General features: G+C 39.2%; 2 protein-coding genes across 2 annotated transcripts in view; one reads left to right on the forward strand and one right to left on the reverse strand.

Annotated features, from left to right (window-relative positions):
* Positions 1-8865, reverse strand: part of LOC121529123 (myosin-11-like) — a 42314-nt gene extending 33449 nt beyond the window's left edge. Inside the window, exons 1-2 of the mRNA XM_041816831.1 lie at positions 8710-8865; positions 7567-7737 (exon numbers count right to left, since the gene is read on the reverse strand). Coding sequence (XP_041672765.1) covers positions 7567-7737; positions 8710-8865 — 327 coding nt within the window. The remainder of the gene's footprint in view (positions 1-7566; positions 7738-8709) is intronic.
* A 5042-nt stretch (positions 8866-13907) lies between these two features.
* Positions 13908-14567, forward strand: hoatz (HOATZ cilia and flagella associated protein). Its single transcript, XM_041778413.1, has one exon. The coding sequence runs from the start codon at positions 13996-13998 to the stop codon at positions 14443-14445; it is 450 nt and encodes a 149-aa protein (XP_041634347.1). The 5' UTR covers positions 13908-13995; the 3' UTR covers positions 14446-14567.
* Positions 14568-17156: the final 2589 nt, after the last annotated feature.

The following is a 17156-nucleotide window of genomic DNA, read 5'->3' on the forward strand; positions in this document are numbered from 1 at the left end:
TAATAAAGTCTTAGTATTTTTTTAATGGTTTATAATACTCTTCACAAATTTACTACCATTCAAGACCATTACGGACAAAAATGTCCACTGCCAAAACATTCATTAAAAAACTGCACATATCAATATTTTCCTGAATGTTTTTAGGGCTTAAATCTATAAATCATCACCAGTCTTGATTAGGGCTGGGCAATAATTCATGATTCAGATTAAATCACAATATGGCCTTTCTTTAACTTGAAGTGTGTCGAAATATCAGTTTGATAAATAGTCATTTTTTGCAGCAGCAGAGATTTTATGCACATTATGCAAACATTCAAGCGTCACTGCTGCTGTGAAAAGTCCCCTCCTCCACCCCAGCTGCCTCCTTCATAGCTTAAAGCTTGTTGCACCCTCATATTTGGATCTATCCTACTATGTTTTAATTGTTTCTGAAATAATTTAATTGTTTTCAACAACCATTGTCAAAAATGTTTGTATCCATATGGGGGCTTCTAGCCATGTCCTCCCTGGAAAGTCGAAGCATGCTGCTTGACTAACCCAGGGAGCATCTTTAGAGCACAGCCTTCTCCACCAACTAAAACTGCATATTTATTTTGAAATAAAATGGTTAAATGTATGATGACTGAGTGATTTATTGCTTGAATTTGTCAAAAAACACATAAGGTGAGGAACTTAATAATAATAATCGAATATTAAATAGCAGCTGTAATATTGGGTGGAAAAATATTGCAGTATTTCTGCAAATCATTCAGCCCTTGTTCTCAACAAAATTTTAATTATTTCTTTTTTAAATTAAACTGTGATATTGCAGACTGGATGATTGTATTCTGTTATGGCTGTGAGGCTAAAAATGTGTGGTTAAGTCTGATTATGCACGAAAACTATTAATGCAATGTGTAGTTGATGATCTCTGACATTTCCAGGACTGTAATGGAAAAAAATCACCTACCCCTCATCATAAATATTACTCTGAATTAACTCACTTTTGTCTGTTTTTTACTTAAACAGTGACACCATGTTATGAAACTGGCAAATAAAAGGCTAAAATATTTTGAATGTTTTTGGAAGTGGACATTTTTTACCTTAAAAGTAGAAAACTGAAGTGAAACCAGAGGGTTAAACTGTCTTTATGTACTAAATGTCATCACAGACATCCCTAACAAAGTTTATCTTATTTAAAATTTAAATAAATGTTATTTTTCTACATGGGGCTGTCTCTGAGAAGGTCCACGCTCGTATTCATGTATAGTGCTGCTCAGATGTCGTCTGCTCTTATAAGGAGTGGAGGGACTGAAGGTCTTAACCTCCGTGATCCTCATGGCAGTCAGTATTAGATGCACCAGCTGGGGTTTTAATTTTACATCTCGTTCCTTATTAGACTTTGTCAGAGCGACTGAAAAAATAAAAACATAAGCTGTTGATCCTTTCATCTCATCCTGAGTCGATGAAGAGCCCTGAGTTTTTGAACAAAGTCCTTAAACACGGACTTCTTCACCTCGCCTTCATAAGGAGATGCAGGGAGCTGCGTCTCACCCGCTGACCTTTATAGGACATAAAATACTCCTGCTTTAATCCAGGATAATATTTAGATTCAGTGTACTGCTCCTTTAAATTGAAGCTTCGTTACAGGATTTATCCATAGGCAAAATGAGACCTGTTATACCTCAGCGTGGGCGATCACCAATGCCGCTGTTATGGTTTCAGGTCCGTCTCAAAAGCACTCTGAGGGATTTCCTCCAAACTTCGCTCTAATGTCCACTCTGACTCAAGGATGATCTGCTTGGATTTTGGAGGTCAAAGGTCACTGTGACCGCAAGTCTAGGGAGCAATAGTTTACAAATGCATTGTGGGATTTTTATCAAATTTGGCACACCTGGACTTGAGGGTGAACTGATGAGATTTTGGAGGTCAAAGGTCACTTTGAACTCATATATAGAGCTCAACAGTGTGGTTCTGGGAGTAAAATCTATTTTTATTTCCTCCATAGTGGAATTGATTATTCCCCATAAAGCCATTACCATCCATGGCAGACTTACTTCCAACTACCTGAGTGAGAACTGATGCTACATGCTCCTGTAGAAGAGAATAATCTTTGTGACATCCTTCTTTTTCTCAGTAAAATATGGTTGATGTGCAATCTCAGGCAAAGAAAACTGCAGTTCCCACAATCCTAGAGTGCCACACTTTATAAACCTAAACTAAAACATATTCACCGATGAGGTTGGACCTTCAGAAGTAGGAACGCTCTTCATTTATGTCCCACACATTTAATTTTAACGACCCATCCAGCAAATTCTATTTTGCTCTTTCATGTTTAGTTCAGCTGAAAATAGGCGTTTTTTCAGACAGTAAAACTCAACGTCTGCTGACTTCCGGTAGTGAGGATAGGTATGAAGTTATTAAGTTTAGATATCCCACCAAAATAGAATCTGCCCTAAAGAGCCTCTGCTGGCTGACCTAGGTAACAATGACTCCTAGCCAATCAGACGCAGTGTAAGGCTGGTTTCTTAGGTTTTCAATCCTGAAAAATGGTGCAGTTTGCACTTTAAATGGAACAATAGATAGATATCCTTCAAAATAAAAGCACATTATAGACATCTAGCTTTTTTTTTTTTCTTTTTTTTTTTTACAGGCATGCATCTGCAACCACTGAAAATGACTTTGCAATAGTGCTGCACAAACTGGTAATAATAAAGGACTTAGGTCATACAGGACAATACTGGGATTGAAATAATGATATAACTGATAAATGGTATCATGGGCCTACTTTATAGGCTATAAAGGAAAATGCAGAGAATAATGATGGTTCTGAATAGGGCTGGGCAATTAATCGCAAATTAGATTAAATCGCAAAATGGCCTGCTGCAATTTTCAAATCGCAGAATGTGCAATATTTCTTTGACCTGAAATTTGTGTCAAAATACCAGTTTAATACTTTTTTTTTTTGCAACACAGACGTTATGCATTATATATCATGCAATCATTCTAGTGGCATATTTTGAGAATAGTGTACAAAAGAACATATTTTCTTCATTTTTGTATGTTTTGCTTATCAAATATGAGAATTATATAAAATTAGCATTCCCTTTAATACAACAATTCATATCCAGTTTGTAAAATAAGTCAGAATAATCACAATTAGATATTTTTTTTCAAAATTGTTCAGCGCTGGTTTTTATCTAATATCGTGTTGGCTATAGTATGGAATGAATTATTGATTATTTTGTTGGAAAATACATGAAATGAGGAACTTCAGAAATAATCGCATTTCAAATTGCAATTGCAATATTGGGTAAAAAAAAATTGCAATTAGATTATTTTCCCAAATTGTTCAGCCCTAGTTCTGAAGCCTGTATTTTCCAGAAAATATGTTTTTTATCTTTTTGAAAATAAAAGTACTCCTACAAAGTGAAATAGTGACGCTATTGTGACCATAAAGGCTTTTTTGCAGGCGTTTTTATTAGGGCTGTTAAAAGATTAACATTTTTAATCGCGATTAACCTCAGAATTTCTTCTTCTTCTTTTTTTAAGATTTATTTTTGGGCTTTAAGTGCCTTTATTTGACAGAGGAGGACTGTGAATAGAGTTAGAAATGGGACAAGAGAGGGGAGAGACATGCGGCAAAGGGCCACAGGCCGGATTCAAACCCGGGCCGCCTGTGTACGTGGGTCACACCTCAGACCGCTAAGCCATCTCTGCGCCCAACCTCAGACTTTCTGTAGTTAATCTCACACAGTCCGTTTTTTTATTTTTCAACCCTCTTAAGCTAAGGGTAACTGGCTTCCTGTTTCAGACCTGCTTTCACTGGTAGATTGAAGATCTTAGCATGAATTTGATTGTGGAAAAAGGAACTTGTTATAGATTGATAAAGAAATAATAGAACATTAAAAATATTCAGATAACTTCTGACTTGTCCTCTGAGCTTTCTGTGAGTTTTAAAAGGTAAATGAGACTTTAAGGAGCAGTGGTGGACTAATTTATCATCACTGTGGCTGCAGAGAGAGGCTGAAAGAATGAAAGCATGAGATTAATCTTTACTAAAAACAATTAGTGCACCAATGGTGGACTTTGATTAATTGTGATTAACTTGATTCATCTTGACAGCCCTCATATTTATAAACCGACCACAACTTAACACAGAAATGCAAACTGCTACCAGATTGATCATGCAGCACTACACGCGACCCACATTTGGGCCCCGACCCACCAGTTGAGAACCAAGGCTCTAAGGAGACCTCGTACCACACCAGTGGATAAAGAAAAATGTTATTATGAACAATATAAACACAAACGTACAGTTTACATGTTTAAAAAGATTTCACTAGCTATGATTATAGGGAACCGCAATGGATTGTGGGAGGTGTAGTTCTATCACATTTAGAAAAAGTAAGTAGCCAGTTTAGTACCTTTGCCTTTTTCTTTATTTTTGCTTTTTTTTAATGCCATCATATTTTCTAATAGTCAAGGGCATTAGGAAAACAAGATGATTTGGGTCCAGGATCAAATATTTCGTAAAATGTCAGAAAAGGATCTGACTGTTGAAGTGGGATACATTTTTTTAACCTAAAATTGCTTTTTTGGTTTTGTAAAGTATGTGGACTCATACTCGCATATCTTTGTAATTAATGTTTTATTTAAAGCACCACTTAGACTCTAAAACCCTCAACTAACTCTGAAATCTTCAGTTAATTATAAAGCATGCACCGACACCATTAAATAAGAACGTTTTCTGCTGAACACTCCCTCAGAAACCAGCCTAACCCTTCTTCTTCACTGCTCTTTCACAGTCTGACTGTTATTAATCTCATGGAGGCGTATAACCACGGGGCAGTAAGTCTCATTTTAATTTATGTTGTCTTGTCTAGTTTTCTCCCTTTTTAGAATCACTGTTTCGCCTAATATCTAAGAAATAGTAGCTTCATCCTCGAGGATTTTTGTTGAACTGTAGGCCATTTTTATTAGGAGTATTATCTAAGGACATTATTCGAATGTTTCCTCTCTGAGTTCTTTTTTTAATCTTTAAAGATTTTTTTATGCTTTAAAAAGAAAAACAGGACCCTAGAGAGAAAGTCAAGTACTGCACTGAGAATAAAGTCTGGACAGCCTTGAAAAAGTCTGTTATTCCTTTAATTCTTTTATTTTCTGCTACTTAAGTTTTGTCTGTTTTATTTTGACCTTAACTTCACTGTCCACAGCTCTCTCAAAGGTCAGGAGTTCACTGTTCAGGATTCTTTAAGGTGTCTGCTCTGACCTTCCTGTTTATAGTGACACTTGTGATTCTTTTTATCTACATTTATTTTATGTTTTTAAGTTTAATATTGCCTTATTTCTGCTCAATCAATGTAATTCTATCAATAAGGGGCAATACCATATGTAGGTTTATTTCAGAATGATGAGGTGAGCTAGATACAGTTACAGTTTACACCAACTACAAGGAATCTCAGTTTCCGATCTGACAGCAATTTGAATGTTAAGCAGCATACCACAAAACTTTGACTTGCTTTTATTTCAACACGGCTGGATTATTGCTGCAGCCTTTAACATGCTTAACCAAAAAACCCTGGACAGGTTGCAGATGGTGCAGAACTAAGAAGCACCAGCACATTAAACCTGCTTTAGAGTCTTTACATTGGCAGCCAGAGCATTTCAGGATCAACTTTAGATTTTACTGATCACTTTTAAAGCACTCAGCGGTCACTGCCTGTCATGTCACGAACTTTTTAAAGGTCACATATTATGAAAAACACACTTTTTCAGGCTGTTTTAACAAAAATGTGTGCCCCTGGCCCATCCACAGTCCCCTCAAGAATCAGAAAAATCCATTCCCCCCTCTCTTTCTCCAGCTCTCAGAAAGTTTGTGCTGAAACAAGCCGTTCTCAGATTTCCACTCATGATGTCATGTGGGGAGTTAGCCCCGCCCCCAGGTTTGGTTGGCCCTCCCCCTTGGAGAAAAAGTGGGCTCTTCTCTCCTGATCCTCCTCTCAGTTGCCTGTTGAGAGGAAAATCAGGAGAGCCACATCTATTTCCTGAAAGGGGCGGAGTCAGGGGCGGAGTTAGACAGCTCATTAACATTTAAAGCCACAGACACAGAAACAGCTCGTTCTAAGCAGGGCTGAAACAGAGACAAAAATCCAATACTGGGGTGTTTTTTCTGCAGCAAACTTGACAGGCATGTTTTGGGGACCTCTGAGACCGATATAAAGGGGTAAAATATGTGACCTTTAATTACCTATCCTCACTCACGCACATTGAGATCCTAAGGCAGGGGCCTTTTATTCGTGCCAGAAGCTTGGTTGTAAACTAGTCAGGACACCAAAGCTCTGGAGCAACCTAACTGAGGAAACCAGATCAGATTTTCTGAGTGAAATGTGTTTATTTGTTCATCCTCAAACTTTAAATGATGTGTTTAAAGGACTTACCAATATCAGTATTGATACTGGCTTAAATATATTTGTAAATATTGGCATCAGATAATAAATAATAAGATAAGGCAGTGGTTTTCAAAGTGTGAGGCGAGCCTCCCCTGGGGGGCGCCACAGAGCTTCAGGGGAGGCGCCGAACCACAAACCTGAAAAACGGTGATTTGCTTTGTGAACCTCTGCTGTGCATGGAGCTAAATGGATAAACTTATAGTTACTTATAGAGCAGTGTTACTCAACCAAAGGGCCAAATGATTGAAAATACCTTTGCAAGAGCCACAATCTAAGAGGTGAAAAGAGGCAAAAACAGCTTGAAGGAGCAATAAAAATAGGTTAAAGGTGGCAAAAATAGTCAAAAAGCAGCAAAAAAGGGCTGAAAATGGGGAGAAAAAGTGGAAAAATGGTCAGAAAGTAGCAAAAATTTGTGAGAAGTGACAAAAAAATTAGTGGAAAGTGACTTAAATGGGCAAAAAAGCAGTCAAGAGTGGCAAAAATGGGCAAAAAAAGAGGAAACAAGTGGTACGTAATGGCAAAGGGTAGTTTAAATGGGAAAAAAGTGGCAAAACTTGGGAAAAAGTGGCAAAAAGACATCGCAAAAAAATTGAAAAAAGGTATATTTAATTATGAAAGGTAGCTTAAATGGGCAAAAAGGTTTAAAAGGGCAAAAATGAGATAAAAGTGGAAAAAATGGGGAAAAAGAAGCAAAAAGAAGTTGTAAAATAGCCCAATAAATATGAAAAAGGGGTATTTTTTAATGGCATTAACTGAATAAGAGGGAAAGGCAGCTGTCTGAGGACATTTGCAAACCAAAATATCCAAAATATATTAACGTTAAAAATGTTTAAAGATTAGACATAAATGTTTGAAATGTTGTTGTTTTATTTATTTATTTATTTTAATTTGAATCCTTTTTGTGGGTGGGGGTCCACTGAATGGATCAGTTCTTCTTAGGGGAGGCCCACTCTCACACACTGTGAAAACCACTGAGATAAGGTATATGAAATCAGAAACAACATAATCAGTTAACTATGATATGATAAAATCAGCACTTTCTAATTGAAAATGGATCCAGTAGATGTGATTTGATCAGACGTGATGAGACCAGAGCCTCAGACACAAACAACCCAAACGTCTGTGTGTGACTCACGTAGATCAGACTGGAGAAGTATCTCTCCTTCAGGTTGTGAAGCACTGAAGCTTCGTTAAGGAAGGTGAGAGCCGCCATGTCCTCCACCTTACTGAACTTTGGCGGGTTCATCTTCTGGATGTCATCCTTGTTCACCGTCACCTTTTGACCGTTGGAGAGCTCCACCAGCACCTAGGTTAAAAACACCCAGGTTATTATAACAGCCATGTTGTCGCTCTTTTTAAAAACCTTGAAGTTTAACAAGATAAAAAAAACACTGGGGCATCTGCTGCTACATCAGTTGGCTGTTTTGTATGCAACAGTGTGCTACTTAAATAGTTAATTAACCTAAATGTATTACAAAAAAGCTAAAACTATACAGCCATAAAAACATGAATCCTAAATATTTCTGCACTGATGGCATTATCAGAATCAGAAATATGTGCAGAAGGAAGCTGGCTTTAGCACCTCTGCTGCTGCTCCTGCAAACTGAAGCTCAGTTTAACTCTCCAGAAAGATGCCAAAGATCAGAACAGAATCTTATACTGACTAGAGGCAGAAACTCGGGGTTACTGACCATTCAGTGGCATCGATGTTAGTGTTTAGCATCCTTTCTCTCATCTTTTATCCTCTACCCTAGAGTTCCCAGACTTTCCTCTCTTTAGCATTAGCCACTGCTAAGCACAGCCTCATCCTATCTCTAAGGCTGAGCCCGGACTATAATTCCCTTATTTGCATAGATAAATATACTGTTTTTGGAGAGTGCAATGCAAAAGCTGTTTCTGGTTTTAAAAATGGCACATCTCTGGATCCTTAACATGATGTTTTCAGACACTAAAATATTAATCTAAACCTGTTTACTGCTAAAAAAGATCCCTTCCAAGCTAGCTAAGGCAGCTCCAGCTTCTTCTCTGGCTAACAGCTGAAGTATTTTATTGTGATATTCCCTAAAACTACAAAGACTACAACTACAACTGGCTTCATTTTTCCAACCATGGTCGCTGCTTCATGAAAATTTGGAAGAAAGCAAAAGGAAATTAGGCTTGGTTGGCTAAAAATGCACTTTAGCTGCTAATAAACATCTGCAGATAAAAAAAAGCATAAAAAGTCATCAGACCAACAAACATGCAGCAGCATCATCTGATCTCATCACCAGTACTTTACCTCATCCCCCTTCTCCTCCTTCAGGCTGGCCGCCTCGAAGCCCTCCCTCTCTGACGGTATCCACACCATCTTCTTGGCCGCCCAGTCCGCCTGCGCCAGCCCGCTGTTACGGAAGTCATTCTCCAGGAAGAGGTACTTGTTGTCTTCTTCAGCCATGTCTGAAATCTCACCGTCGGCGATTGGTTCGATCTGAGGAGCTTCGTCTGTGTCCGATTCGATCTCCGGGTGCTCAGAGGAAGTGGAGCTCCGGTCTTGGTTGTCAGCGGTGACTGGGTTGGATTCTGGGGGGTTGATGGGAGTCGGGTCGACCTCTGGCCTGCAGAAAGTCAAACAATCAACATAAACCATAAACCTGCAGACTGAAATTCATGATTAAAGTTTGAGTCCTCTTTTAATGATTCTGCAACATGGGAGGAAACATTCACACCATAATCTTTATTTCAGGGCTGTAAAACGATCAGGTCTTTAAATGCTTTTACTAGCTGAGTCTAGATAAACTTATCGATGGTGTTTATGATGTTTAAGATTAATTATTTAAATGCTGCTTCACTGGTGTGGTTTTTAACCATGTCTTAGAGCTAAGACTCTGCTTTAGAGTTCTTAGTTTATCAAATAGACTGTTAACACTGTTATTAAGAAACATGCAGGAGCGCATGTACAAAATGACTCACTGACGTCCTGATCCCTGGTTAATGTGACAGCCTTTACACTTTTTAGAAGGCTGTGTTTGACTGTTTCTCTGTGTAAGAAACACGAGTAAGGTTCACAGAAAATGCTTCTTCGTTATGCTTTTACACTGAACTCTACAGTTCCAAGCTAAGTACTTTGCATCCATCGGATAATAATCTGCTTTGGTTCTGGAAGCAAATAAGGATCTTCTGGTAGAAGGAAAGCAACGGCATTAGTTTATCCATGGAAGGAAGAACATGCCACGGATTAAAGAATGAAGTAAAACATGATCAGTAAGGTAAACGTTTGATGCAACGTGATGTCTATATGAAGAAGAGCACATGGGCTGCAGCAGCTGAAAACCACACACTCCTGTCAGATAACAACAGACAACCGAGGCTATATTTTACACAGGTTCACCAAGATTGCACAATAAAAGATTGGAGGTGTGTCGCCTAGTCTCAAGAGTCTTTTGCTGCAACATTCGAATAGTTTGGACAGATAAAGTTTGGGATCCTGACCCCCACTAACCACGGTGCATTCAGTCAATCATCTTTCCTCCTCACTCTGATGCTCAGTTTAACCTTCAGCTCATCATCTTGACCATGTCTACATGCAGTGATGATCAGTTGATAACAGTTGTTCATTAATGAGCAGCTGAACAACCTAATGGAGCGGCGGCAGGTAGACGGGATAGGCAAGCACCTGACAAGTGAGTGTTTGATTTTACAGGGAATTCAGAGCACAAGATGAGAACATGAGGATGCATTTAAAAGCCAAAATATTCAATTATCACAAACAAAACAGCACAGTATTTTAAACTGGACATTGGGCTTTTATTCTGATTCTGCCCTGTAAATGCCCCTCTCTCCCTGTGCCCTGTGATCAGTTCGATTTTGTAAGTAGACATGTTTAAATCTCCACTTTACTGCATGTGCATCACTTGTTTACATCCTGTTTATCACCTTTACATTATTAATTCTTGTGCTGCATAAACAGTTTAAATCCCAACTTCATTTTCCCCGCATTACAGCAAATATTACATTTCATGGTTTCTCTTTCAGGCCTTTCTTTTAAATATTTTTATCCTCAGAAAGCTCAAGGACAAACATTTTCAAGCCAATGACAGCTTTACTGCAGCTGTTCTGCACAAGACATACAAAGATATTTAACCTGGCATATTTTGGACATGCAACAGAGAACATACAACATTAAGACAAACCATCAGACACAGTCTGGATTACGTAACTGCAGATATTCAACAGAAGACAGCCCAGCATCAATAAAACAAACACATTCACTCATCCATCCGCCCTCCTTCTTCCTCCTCCTGTGACTCAAACTGCCCCCTTTGCATCCAGGTGTCAGCAGTCATCATTTACATTTGGTTTCAGAGATCTACCTGAGCGATTAGCGCTGATAACGGCCTCGCCACACTTTGCAACGAGCTACTTACTCTCTTATCCTCGTCTCTGCCTCTTCCTGTGGGTCACAAGGCTTCTTTGACCTCCCATTGAGCCGCACGCAATAAAACATGAAAAGCAGCACACAGATAACCCCTATAATCAAACAAGTGAGCTGCCATGCTGGAATGCCCATGTTTGGCTAACCCTTTTGCTCCTGGTAAGCCTGGTAGCCCAAAGAGGGATGCTAGGGACTTAGCAGGCATACTACCTTATAAGGTTCAGCTCATGTGTCCAGCCAAGCTTACCGTTTACACCAAAATTGTGACATGTCACTAGGAGCATCCATGTGTGGCCTTTGGCACACAGGCAAAACAGAGCAGGCATGTGGGCAGGAATTAAAATCCTGCTGCTCTAATGAGGATGGCTGTCATATTTACTGTGAAGAGTAATCTTCACATCAGTCTAAAAAAATCCACTAAAATGATGAAAATACCATCCTGGAGCCTTTAAAGCCTTCCTTCTATTCAGGGGAATGCTGCAGGATATTAGCTTTTAGTTCAGGTTAAAATGTAAAACATCATATTTTCATTAAAAATACTTGAGCTGGAGATATTTTTGAGTCCAAAAAGTGACAAAAAATGACTTTAAGCCATCAAAAAGCATCTCAAAAGTTCTTCCATTCAGTCATTTTGCACCTTTATGTAATAAAAATAGCCTTTTTGCCTAATGAAACTAATCATTTCTGCAGAAATTCTTGCCTTAGACTCACAAAAACCTTGACCTGCCCTCTACAGAAAAGCTGGAGTCTTATCTTAGGTGCTAAAGAGAAATTCAGCTGATATACTCACTGTGCAGCGCCTCAGCCCTCAGTGCAGGATGGAGGCTCAACTCCAGGGATGTGAGACGATCATGTCAGACGGATGAAGTGATGAGGAAGATGAGGTTGGGGGTCCTTCCTCCTCTCCACACTATTTAAACACCCCTGCGACACCTGGGGGTGGAGCGGCTCGTGCAGATCCGCCTCATTGCCAAAGTTGGCAGCAGCCATGGGTGCCTTTGTTTCAGCCAATCAGAGAGAGAGGAGGATTAATTGCTCTGCTTCAAGTTAAAGACATGAATTTGACATGGTGGTTCAGTGGATTAGTGTTTAATTTGTGTCATTATTTTGTTGTTATTCGGATCAAGCAGTGGAGCCAACAAGCCAACCGTTTAATATGCCTACTTGTGTTTTCTTTTTTTTTAGTATCTTTGTACAACACAAAAAAGTTGGGCCGCTGTGTATGATATCAATAAAAACAGAAGTTATGATTGTCAAATCTCATAAACCATATTTGATCCACAATAGAGCTTAAACAACATATCAGACATTTTACCATTTCATGAAAAATATCAGCTCATTTTGAATTTGATGGAAGCAATACATCAAAAAAAAAAGTGCCAAAAACACTCAACAAAATACCAAAAAATACTCAAAAAGTACCAAAAAATACTCAAAAAAGTACCAAATAAACCTCAGAAAAGTACCAAAAAGCACTCAAAAAAGTACAAAAAACATTCAAAAATATACTAAAAACCCACTCAAAAAAGTACCAAAAAACACTCAAAAAAGTAGGGACGGTGCTACCATGGTGTAGCATCCTCTCTTCTTTTAACAACAGTCTGTAAATTTTAGGGATCCAGACTCTTCTCCTGTGAAGCCATGCTGTTGTGATGGATGTGGTATGTGGTTTAGCATTGTCCTGACAGAGACGTTGTCTGGATGGGAGCATATGTTGCTCTAAAAGCTCTCTCTACTTTTCAGCATTGATAGTTCCTTTCCAGATGTTAGAGCTGCCCACGCCAGAGGCACTAATGCAACCCCATACCATCAGAGATGCAGGCTTTAGAGCTGAGCCAGGAGAACAAGATGGATGCTCCCTCTCCTCTTTAGTCTGCGCCTGTGGTTTCTCTGACCACAGAACAGTTTTCCATGTTTCCTCTGACCACAGAACAGTTTTCCATGTTTCCTCTGACCACAGAACAGTTTTCCATGTTTCCTCAGTCCATGTTAAATGAGCTTTGGTCCAGAGAAGACGGCCGTGTTTCTGGATCCTGTTCACATATGGCTTCTTCTCTCCATGATCCAGCTTTAACTGTCATTGGTGGATGGCACGGCCAACTGTGTTGACAGACGATGATTTCTGGAATGTTCCTGAGCCCATGCAGGGATTTTAGTACAGAATCATGCCTGTTTTTGATACAGTGGCTCCTGAGGGCCCCTGAGGGCCCCAAGATAACAACCCTCTACTATTGAACTTTCTTTTGATGATAATATGGACTGTATTTGGTGGTAAGAATTTTACGTTGAGGAACACTTTTCTGAAACAATTTTTAGGCACATAACCATTTTCACTTCTGAGAGACTCTGCCTCTCTAAAATGCTCCTTTTATACCCAGTCATGTTACTGAGCTGTTGAAAATGAACCTAATTTGTCCCAAAATGCTCTTCAAGCTGTTTTTTCCAAGTAGTACCTCTTACTTTTCCAGCCTTTTGTTGCCCCGCCCCTACTTTCTGGAGATGTGTTGCTGCTATCAAACTCAAAATGAGCTCATGTTTTTCTTGAAATATTAAAATGTCTCAGTTTCAACATCTGATATGTTGTTTATATTCTATTTTAAATAAAAATGGGTTTATGAGATTGCAATCATTGGTTTCTGTTTTTATTTATATTTTACAGTGACCCAACTTTTTTGGAACTAGGGTTGTAAGGGTTGCTCCCTTTTTTGTTGTTATTTTAACATTTCACTACAAAAAAAGACAAACTGTGACTTTAAATCCAGCTACATTCATTTTAAATAGATTTACTCACTTGTGGATGGATGCTAACATGCTAATGTGCTAATAGCTGCTTCTAAAACTATCATTTAAAGTGTTTCAGGTTATAATTTGCTGTTATTTGACCCTTAAAGAGATTTTAGAAGTCACATTTTCTCATTGAACAGAGGTATATCCTCCCCTAGCTTACCTTAGCCGCCGGTAACTTCTTTGTTGAGCTAGTGTTGGTGAAATGTTTAGGCGGGAAGTTTATTGGTCGCACTGGCTTGCCGTAGCAGTCCCGTTTCCATGGTGACCACACCAGACTGACGCGCTTCTCCCGGTTCTCTCGTTGTTCTCTGCGTAAACAGAGTTAATTCCTCATTTAAACTCTTTATTTCCTCTCTAAAGTCATAAATGGAGGGCCAGGAGGACTCTAGTAAGTTCTTCACCGTCTTTGAAGGCTCTTCTCCGGAGGATATCTCCCACGCCAAACATTTCTGGAGCTCCCAGTCCCTCCAGCCTCCTCTGGAGTCCCGCCTGGTCTCCGCTGATATCCGGCAGAGGCTGCCCGTGTCCCGGCCGAGGGTTAGCAGCACCGCCGGGCCCAGACTACCGTCCTCGGAGCCCCCGCTGAGCGTCCAGGCTCTCCGGCAACGGCAGGAGGAGAGGAGGAGGTATGAAGCCATGGCGGACCAGAGGAAGGAGATCCTGGCTCTGCTGAGGAGGCAGAGGGAGCTGAGGATCCAGAAGGAGCTGGTCTCTGAGGGGTTTAAGCCGAAGACCAAAAAGGACCGAGAAAAACCGGATCAGCTGGAAAACTCTGACTGTGACCTGGACAAGGAGCTGGTGAAACAGCTGAAATAGAGACCTCTAAATATTGATGTTTATTTAAATAGACTTCATGGCTTTAAAGCTGTTCAATGAAAGAATCCTGGCCAAAATAAGACCAATAATAGTCTATTACTGCTGAAACTAAGAAAATAAATGACTTTGGGATGTTTACAGACAGTTTTTCAAAATAAAATTCTATCTTTTTAAAGTTTCAAACTGCTCTTTATTTGATAGATATCACTGTGGATTTAATAAATCAGCCAGATTTGGCAATTTTGGACCTATGTATATGTGCAGGCATTTTACTTGGATTGTGCTATTTGTTATTTTGATTTATTTATTTATTGTAATTTAAGAAAATCTCACAATCGATTTGCAAATGTCCCACGCCACTTTAAAGCCATCACGGCTGTGCTGTGACATTTCTGGTATAAAATATTAATGTTAGGGATGCATGGATGCGTCAGTATTGGGCAGTATCAGCCCTGATGATAAACACCCATCTGCAAATGCTGTGGCTTGAACAGGCAGCAGTAGTAAGGGCCCACCAATGTTGGTTTTTCAGTGTTAATACCAATGACTATTCGCTCATGAGACTGGTTATCAATATTTGGGACCAATATGCATTTATTTAGATTTACAAAATGGGCTTAATGTGCCAAAAAGAAAATTGTATGATCAATAAGAATGAAGGAAAATTATGACAGAGTTGTACGAAGAGAAAGAAAAAGAATTTTTTTATTTTTACACTACCAGAATAAAGTCAAAATATTAGGAGAATAAAGTCGTAATATAACTAGAAAAAAATTCGTAATGTTATGAGAGTAAAGTCGTAATATAACAAGAAAAAAAGTCGTAAATAATGAGAATAAAGTTGTAATATTACGAGAAAAAATTCGTAATATAACAAGAATAAAGTCGTAATATTACAAGAATGAAATATTACAAGAAAGAAAGTCTGCCAGGACACCGTAGTATTACGACTTTTATTCATAATATTACAACTTTTTTTCTGGTAATATTACGGCTTTTTCTCATAATATTATGACTTTATTCTCGTAATATATATATATAAAAATTCATTCTTTAATTTTTTCTCTTCGTGTGGCCCTAATACTCTGTCGTAGAAAATTAACAATTTAGTCCTAGCTCTCTCAGTATAAAAATGTCAGAGAAACACAGTAGAAACAGGAAAACATGAGGTGATGCCATAATCTCACTGTGGAGGCGCCCAGGATTAAGCGTTGATTGGCTAGGACTCATGTGACACCTAGCCAATCAGATTGTGTTGTGTACAGGACATTTGGTGAGAGTGAAAATAACCCTAACCCACCTTTCAGAAAATGTGTGCTGAAACAAGATGTTTTTCCTCTCATGATGTCATGTGGGGAGTTAGCCCCGCCCCCAGGTTTGGTTGGCCCTCCCCACTTGGAAGAAAGTTCCGCCCTCCTCTCCTGATCCCCCTCTCAGCTGAGGATCATCCATTTCCTGAGAGGGGCGGAGTCAGACAGCTCATTAACATTTAAAGCCACAGACACAGAAACAGCTGGTTCTGAGCAGGGCTCATGAAAGCTGGTGTGGAGAAAATACTGCCTCTTTTTATTGTTCAAGATAATAAAATAAAGGAGAAACTCCAGCTCTCATCCTGTAGGTAAAAGAGCCGTTCATAAATGACGCACCACTCTTAAATCCTTTAAAGCTTTAACCGTTGATATCTGCCTCGTTTACACCCCTGATACGATGTTTATCATAACCCTTCCAGTGAAGCAGCTCTTCCTCCGTGTTAATGAAGGATCCAACTGTGTGTGTATTTCATGGCGTTGAGCATCAGCTGCCAGTACACAGCAGCTGACTTCAAACAGCCTTACATAAGGTGAAGTGAAGCCTGTGTGGATATTCAAATTCCAAATATCCAGTGGAGAAGGCCCAACCATAATAGGATAAGAAGAGGCCTGCTGGATGTTGACTTTAGCTAATTTGGTTAAAGTTTTCAAAGCACAAAGTGCAGAGAGAGGCAGGAGGAACCTTAAGCAGCTTTATAGAGAGCCTCCATTTTGAATCTGCTTCAAACTTCAACAGAGCAGCTTTTATCAGCTTGGTTTAACTGTACCGGTGAGTGTCTGGATGAGAGTAGCTCTGTTTAAGGACTGTGGCCACAAAACAGAGAATATTCTGAGGTTAATAAGAGTTTAAGACTGATGTGTCTAAGCGATGGCCTGTGGGCCAACAGTGGTCAAACTGTGGCTTATTCTACAGATAAAAAAACAACACAGCTCCGACTTTATTCTTGATTTCAACACTAGGTGGTGCTGCTGTGTTTATGCTGTAAACAAACTTTTTGACCAGGAGGATTCTGTCTCATATGAGAGACAGTAAGACAGATGATAAACATTAACATAGTGATAAGCATATTATAATAATGGTGGCTCAGTGGTTTACATTGCTGACTGTGGTGTGGGGGTTCAAATCCCAGTCAGAGCACCAGTGTACCTGGGTAAGGTCCTGTGCTACACCTGTCCTGGATATAAGGTGCTGCTAAATGACATGCCTGATGAATTAAGACTATTACAGCAGCAAACACGTGTCTGCTTCATCTCACAGCAATTTAAACAGGATGTCCCTGTAATTACATCAGAAGTTTACAATAAAATCATCTTGAATGTGCAGGGTTAGAGCTGTTGAGGTGAAGTGTAAGAATCTGTAGAGACTTTTTGTCACCTACTGGGAATGTTTCAAAATAAATA

This window comes from Cheilinus undulatus, linkage group 21 (genome assembly GCF_018320785.1).
Source record: "Cheilinus undulatus linkage group 21, ASM1832078v1, whole genome shotgun sequence".
Classification (NCBI taxonomy): domain Eukaryota; kingdom Metazoa; phylum Chordata; class Actinopteri; order Labriformes; family Labridae; genus Cheilinus; species Cheilinus undulatus.